Source organism: Sphaeroforma arctica, assembly GCF_001186125.1.
Source record: "Sphaeroforma arctica JP610 unplaced genomic scaffold supercont1.448, whole genome shotgun sequence".
Lineage (NCBI taxonomy): Eukaryota > Ichthyosporea > Ichthyophonida > Sphaeroforma > Sphaeroforma arctica.
In genome coordinates, this window is record NW_014040110.1 from 13827 (window position 1) to 20904 (window position 7078).

The 7078-nt window shown below is 41.5% G+C and overlaps 1 protein-coding gene across 1 annotated transcript in view; it reads left to right on the forward strand.

Moving 5' to 3' along the window:
• The window catches only part of SARC_06333 (hypothetical protein), a 3279-nt gene extending 2306 nt beyond the window's left edge, over window positions 1–973 (forward strand). Inside the window, exons 5-6 of the mRNA XM_014299760.1 lie at window positions 502–651; window positions 825–973. Coding sequence (XP_014155235.1) covers window positions 502–651; window positions 825–845 — 171 coding nt within the window. The 3' untranslated portion in view covers window positions 846–973. The remainder of the gene's footprint in view (window positions 1–501; window positions 652–824) is intronic.
• The last annotated feature ends 6105 nt before the right edge of the window (window positions 974–7078 follow it).

The window sequence follows — 7078 nt, forward strand, 5'->3', positions numbered from 1 at the left end:
ATATATATAGATAGGATATATATATATATATATATATATATTGTTAGTAAATAATAGTGTGTGTGTGTTGTTGTTGTTCTACTGTATTTAGTTGTTGTGTGTGTTGTGTGTGTGTGTGTTGTTGTATGTATTGTGTGTGTGTGTGTGTGTGTGTGTGTGTGTGTGTATGTCTATTTATGTGTATGTATATTGGTTTAAATATTGCAATTAATCCTTCAGTCCATGAGACGTTAATTATTATTAGTTCTATTGTGTAGGAATAGTGTACACCTGGTTTGCTGTGGCCCCGTTGCGTATCGTGTCTACAATCACACCCTTGTTATTTCGTTACAGACTCTTCTGCGTTGAGTTAGTGTGTGCTCGTCTCGCTATGCCCGTGTTGCGTGTCATACACACCTCCATAGGTACTTGATTTCAAATCGATAAAACGCTCAAACCCGGTTCGATTGATTTAGTATTTAACCCCCAAACCCCTATTATTTTACAATTTTGTCTATACAGCTCGCTCATATGGTCAACGCCATTGAGGGCGATGCTGCTGTTAATGTGCGCGCAACATTGGGCTCAAATACCACACTCACTATTGAGCAGCAGGTCGACTGCCTCATCGACATCGCAACCGACCCAAATATATTGGGACATACCTGGGAGGTGGGTTTCTGCAAGTATATATTTAGAGCAGCTATTTGACCCCTTCGTCGCGTTTGTATGTCACTCAATGAGAGTGTTCTTGCCCTTCCAGTGTCCTTCAGGGTTTAACTTGACGGTCATTATCCTTTCGACTTACTAATGTGTGATTTAATCCTCAATCTTCGGTTTATCAGGGCTGGGAGCCGTGGATGTAACTGCCGCAGGAATATTGGTTTTTTTAGATTGTACTTGTGTCATGACCATGCACATGTTCATGACAACGATATATAATACATTGAAGAAGAAAATAGCATACTTTGTTTCTAATAAAACTCATTTCCCATGCTTGTGCAAGTATAGCACAGTTCGTGCATATTCTCTGCAGTGTAAACCACGTTCGTTGATTGGATCCTGACTTCTCATCGTGTCTTTTCTGGTGCCATTGTTCATGCTCTTAGTTGAACAGAGGATACCTTTCTTGTTCGATATACACACCATAGAATTCCGTCATGTACAAATTCACGTACAATCTGGCAATGACAGATTCGCCGCAAATGCAAACACTTTTTTATCTCGCAAAAGCAACTGAACCCGGTTCACCACCTTTGTCGGAATTGTCTCGAACGGCAGCAAAACTATATGCAAGGCGAATCGGGGTCCCCTGTATATACAATGCGTGGCCGCCATCGACTATTACGATGCTGTGAATAGGCGGCGTGGAAGAATGGAATACTTTAATATTATCAGTAGTAGACCATTACAAGTAGACATAGATGAGGTTTATTGTTCACACGAATAATCCGTTTAGAAAGCCAAATTGTATCATCATTTCACGCGTACTATTTGGTAGCCCGTCGTAGATTAGTAAAGTTTGGAAAGGAATCTCCAGAAGGCCAATTGTATGCTAAATACCCGTATGATGTACATGTATGACTATAGATTTAATTCACACTGAATCAGTTGAAATTCATAATTGTGATTCTCAACAACTCGCGCAGCTTACCATTTGCTTTTTTATAGGAATGGAGAACATAAACTACTTGCCTATTAAATACTATACTCATAAGTCAGTTCAGTTTGCTATAGGCTCCACATTATATTAAGTTTTTTTTAAAGTGGAAAATGAAGACTTTAAGACATTTATTCGGTAGAAAGAAATAGAACCCATCTCTTATTCCCGCACTAGTTTAACAGTAAATCGAAAGAATCATTGACTGGTTTTCAGTTGCTATATTGTAGATTCTGGTATTATATGATGTCCTCGGGGTTCCGAGAGTCTGAAGAAATAATGGCTGTCTACCCTGTAGTTTTTACCCTTTGTAATTTCTAATATATAGCAAGAAGAATGGTATGTACAGAACACTTTGGCAGCTCCTATTAAAGGAGCGTAACATCTCGATTATACGAGGCAAGTGAAATTAATGAGTACAATCCTATTGATAGGGACTCTTATCTAGAGATACTCGTACTTCCTAAAAAGTACCGTCAGAATTGGACTGATCTAGTCCAGGTTGGATGGTGTGGGCTCGTAGCTAACCACGATTCAAACCCCATCTTCTAACCACTTTTTACTTGCTATGACACATAATGGTAGTCTATAAGTCTGTTAGACACATAGTTTCTCGATGTGTCTTAAGTTGCGTGAAGTCGGCTTTCGATACTTCTAAACTGACATAGTCGTTGATAAACTTGAACTTCGGCCATAGAGTGATTTTAATCGTTCTGTTCTTGACTATCGAGTCAGTTGTTGGGGCTATTTCAATATCGCTATAAGTCATCAGTCAGAGAAATTTGAGACTTGTGCTCAAATTATTGATTTATAGGAGGGTCAGCCCGAGAGCACGCGAGTAATTTGAGATTTGTTCTCATATTGTTCTGTTTATAGGTGAGCCACTGGTCAGTGAGAGACTACAGGTCTCAGGCCAAATTTTACAGCAAGAAACCATCTTTGATTTATGGAAGTCATCAGAGTTAGCTCACTCCCGAGAGCTAATCAAGTTGCTTAAATTACTCCCAAGAGTTGAGTTATTTCTTAACCGACTTCCGATAGCAGATTAAGTTTCTCAACCGATTCCCGAGAGTGGAATAAGCCTGTCAACCGCAACATTCTAATAATAGCTGCGGTTCTTTGTGAGTCACAACCTATGCGGAAAGGCATCATGTGATCAGCGTGAGATTTAGTTGCAGAGAAGTTGAAATAGAAAAGCATCGAAGTGTTAAAGTGTTCGCATAAGGTTTCTCATACTGACCATATGAGTTTTACCCTGGCCAGCCCAAGCGGCTGAACACTAGCACAAACACCTTAGGTATACCCAAAGGTGAGGTCAGAAATAAATACATACATTTGCACTTTATTTAAAGTCTACTACATTGCACTCTAACAGTCAGCCCGAGAGTACTTTTCAAAGAAAGTGATTTTTTATTTCTGGAATATATCAAGTACTACAGTGTTTTATATACCGTGCCACATACTGATCATAGAAGTTTTTATCCTGGCCAACATACATAACTGAGGGTGAGATCAGAAACTAAAACGTTCGAAATAGTTTGGCCTAGTATCGCTTTGCTATTTAGCCTAAAACTGAAACAAAATATTTATACCCTATCAGAAACTTTCCGTATAATTTACTTTGATTCCGTCAAATCCTTGCTTTATTTAACTATTCTAGATGTCAGCAATAACGTTACCAATCTCTATAGTGTACTAATGAGAGCCAGCTTGCCTCGTCTCTGACCGTAAAAGTGCCTCCCTGTGTGGTCTCAAGCCATCACGCCCTTGATGGTTTATTATTCATTCCTAATTAAGGAGCATGTTTTGCTCACGCTATCAAATTAGACTCCGCCCCCATCCGTGAGCCCTGTCCTGTATCTTCAGATGCAGAGCCCTGTTTGTCCCAACCACCGACCGGAACCTGGTGTGTTCACCATTGCTGAATTCCTAAATGTGATGGTCTGTGTGCTATAGTTTTCTATCTACACTTGTGAAAAGCTGTGTAGCTTTCAATTTCTGCCGACATTAGTCCGACTTCTCTTGCTGTAGTGATGTTGGCTCCGCAAACCTATGCGCTAGTTTGATCCCTGACTACATTTGATGCGAATTCTCAATCGTGTTCGCGTCCTTGTCAAAACCTCAACCGTAAAGCTATCAGAGGTCATGTATCCAGTTGAGGTGTCTGACAGCGCTGCGTCGCTGATAGCCAGTTGCCACACGCTAATCTCGTGAACGCACCCCGTGGGCTAACTTCGTGCCTCCCGATCTGAGGTTAGTGTCCCTTTATTGTTTTTTATACACTATGTTTTACTTCTGTGTGGCTACATCGCTTATGTAAAATATCACTGGCGGATTGTATGCTATAATTTCTGCTGGTCCGTCGAGCCCATCTTTCTTACACGCTGATTTTTGTCATGGGTGTATATATGTACATTCAGCCAATCTGGAGCATCGGCGAATCCCATAGCGCTAAATCTGCTGACTGTTTCTGTGAGGGCTGTGCCTTCTCTCTATACTTTTGTTCTATCACAGAACGCGCCTCTGAAACGTCCACCAGCATTACTGTCGGTGCCTAAAAGCCCAGTGCATTGTCCAACAATGATTTCACTGCCAAATCTGTGACATGACGGTAGACTGTGCCAGTTTCTCGCTCGTAAGGTGATGTCAATATAATTCGTGACGTCGTAGCATTGTAGTTTAAGAAGAAGGCCGCTATAGCGTCCTTCCACTGGTGCATGAGCCCCCATCTCTCTGTCTCCCCCCACCCCCCAACGTGCGTCTGAGGCGTCGTGGCTGTGCTCGAGAACGATTTTACTCGTCCGTTTCCTCCGTGTTATTCTTTTGACTCTGACACAACGGGTTTCCCTTTGCCCATGACTTACGCAGTGATTTCATTTCTAATAAAGGGCTATCATATTCTTTCATAAAACATTTTTATTGAGTTTGACAAAACATGATCAGTTCCGCTGGTGCGTGTTTGTAAAAGCACATTCGTCCTGGGCAGCGAGTAGATTTTTAAATCCTCCTGCGTTCTCATTTGGTTCCAGGTAGTCATTATGCAACTCGCAGACTTCACACGGACCGAGTTTTATTCGAAAGCAGAGCAGACCACTTCTAACTGTCCGGGTTCTGTGGGCTCGCAATCTAACAAATAGTCGAGACTCTCTTTCGGTAGCGGGTAATTACAAAAGATACAAAGGTGGAGACAAAGGTGGACAAAACAAACATATTCGAGGTTCTGATGGCCACAAGAACAATGTCACACTGGAGGACTCCTGCAAGCTAGTCAGCTCAGGCAGCTGATCCCCCAAAAGCCCAAGTATAAGGAGACCAAGGACTATGCTGAAGCAGATTGCAACTGGCCCATGGCCCGACATGAGCCAAATGGACGTTGAAATGGTAGGCACGCAGAGAAATGTGAACTTTGTGTTGCGAACTTTTTGTTGCGAAGTGTGCAGACAGTGCTGGGGCTGAAGGTTGCCACGGACATATGTGCAAATTACAACCGAATGCTGAGATTAGGTGTCAGATGCGCCGGATCTTGGTCTGAAATAAAAGGACGCACCTGAAGACGAGCATGTCACCCTTGACGCATGGGTCAATAGACATGTAACAAAAGCGTTGTTGGATCCGGGCTCGAATTTTTTTGTATGTTATCACATTTCTGTAAAATAACAGATGTAACTCGTAAATCAGAACCTACTATGCTTACGACAGCTGATGAGAGAGAGATTACGTGTCGAGACATAGTTGCAGATCTGATGTTTACATTAACGGATCAACGCACTACGGTCACTAAGGCTGTTATTTGTAACACCTCGCCAGACTATGATTTAATAGTGGAAATGAGAGATTTGTTGTCGTTAGGTACATGTATTACTGGTTTACCTACCAACATCAATCCACAGAAAACTCAGTCGGATGATAAACTATTGAAGCCTATATATAAAACCTCGAAAAATGTGAAAGAAATGATACCTCAATCCACAGAGAAGCTTAAGGATGTATTGAACTAAGTTCAAGTTCGATAACGGATATATGAGCTTATACCTTACCATAGTAGACTTCCCCGAATTGAAATGTCCAACACGTACCTACGTAACGTGGCGTCACGAACAAGCAGGTGGTCAGAGTACAAGTTAAGGCCTGATTTAAAGACGGAGTTATCGCAGTTTGAAACTGCGAACCCAGCCCAGTAAACCTTGCACTTCGGGCTGTAAACCAGTTCAATTCAGATGGATTATTGAAGAAAGGTCAGAGTATGTTTGGATATGAGTCCAATCAACGCACTCATTGCAGCACAACATTCACTTACCGAGAATTAACAAGTTGCTCAGCGAATGGAAGGAGCCAAATTTTCTCTGCCATTGATCTAAGCATGGTTACCACCAGATGAAGGTCTAAAAGCCAAATAGGAAGTGCTCCACATTCACTTGGGATGGGCAACAATATTCGTTCAAGGAAGCATTATTTGGTCTACACATGTTACCAGTGTCCTTCCAACTAATCATGCAGGACTTGTTTCGAGACACGGATAACGCGCGAGTATATATCGACGACATTGTTGTATTTACGAAGACCAAAGAGAAAAATGATATAATATAAAGTTGTGCGGGAGGTCTTAGCCAGATTGAACAAACACACCAATAAAATCAACAACAAGGAAATGTCAACAAGATAAAGCTGTTGGGCTATCGGGTTTAGAAGAGATCGTGATTGATCCAAGAAAGGTAGAACACTTACCATATTGGAGAACACCCACCACAGGTAAGGACGTGAACAGCTGTGCGGTTTCATAAATTTTCTGTCGGATGATATTCCACACTTAGCAAGTTACCTCAACTCTTTTGGCCATCTGAGATGTCACAGTGATATATTAGAAAATTTAAAGACTAATGGGATATTACCATTAAGCAGCTCAAATCAGTCGTCCAACAAGTACCACTGTCCTGCCACCAAAGGACGGAGTACCGTTTATGGTAGCTATAGACGCGTCAGACATGGCATTTGGCAGTGTTCTGTATTGATGTACAGTACTTTAGCAGGGCTATGAAATCGTCACCGATCAGCTGCCTAACAGTGCAAAAAGAGCATTTAGCTACTAAATCATTTTAAGGACTACTTGTACTTAAGTGGCACACACGTTACTGGACTATGCGATCAAAAGTCACTGCAACATCTAAAAGATATGAAATTCAACTTACAGTTGGTCTGTAGATGGCATGATGCGATTGCAAAACTTTCATTTGGCATAACACATATCCCTGGCGCTGTCAAGCTTTGTTCCGGACTTTGACAAGAAAATTCGGAAGCTACTAGCTACGGATTGGAAGGTCAATCCTAGATGGTTTAAGATCACAGCTAATATCTATGGTCGAAATACTATAGATATGTTTGCAGCTCATGATACTGTGCAACTGCCGCGATACCAAACTCTGAAACATCCGGAAGGTTTTA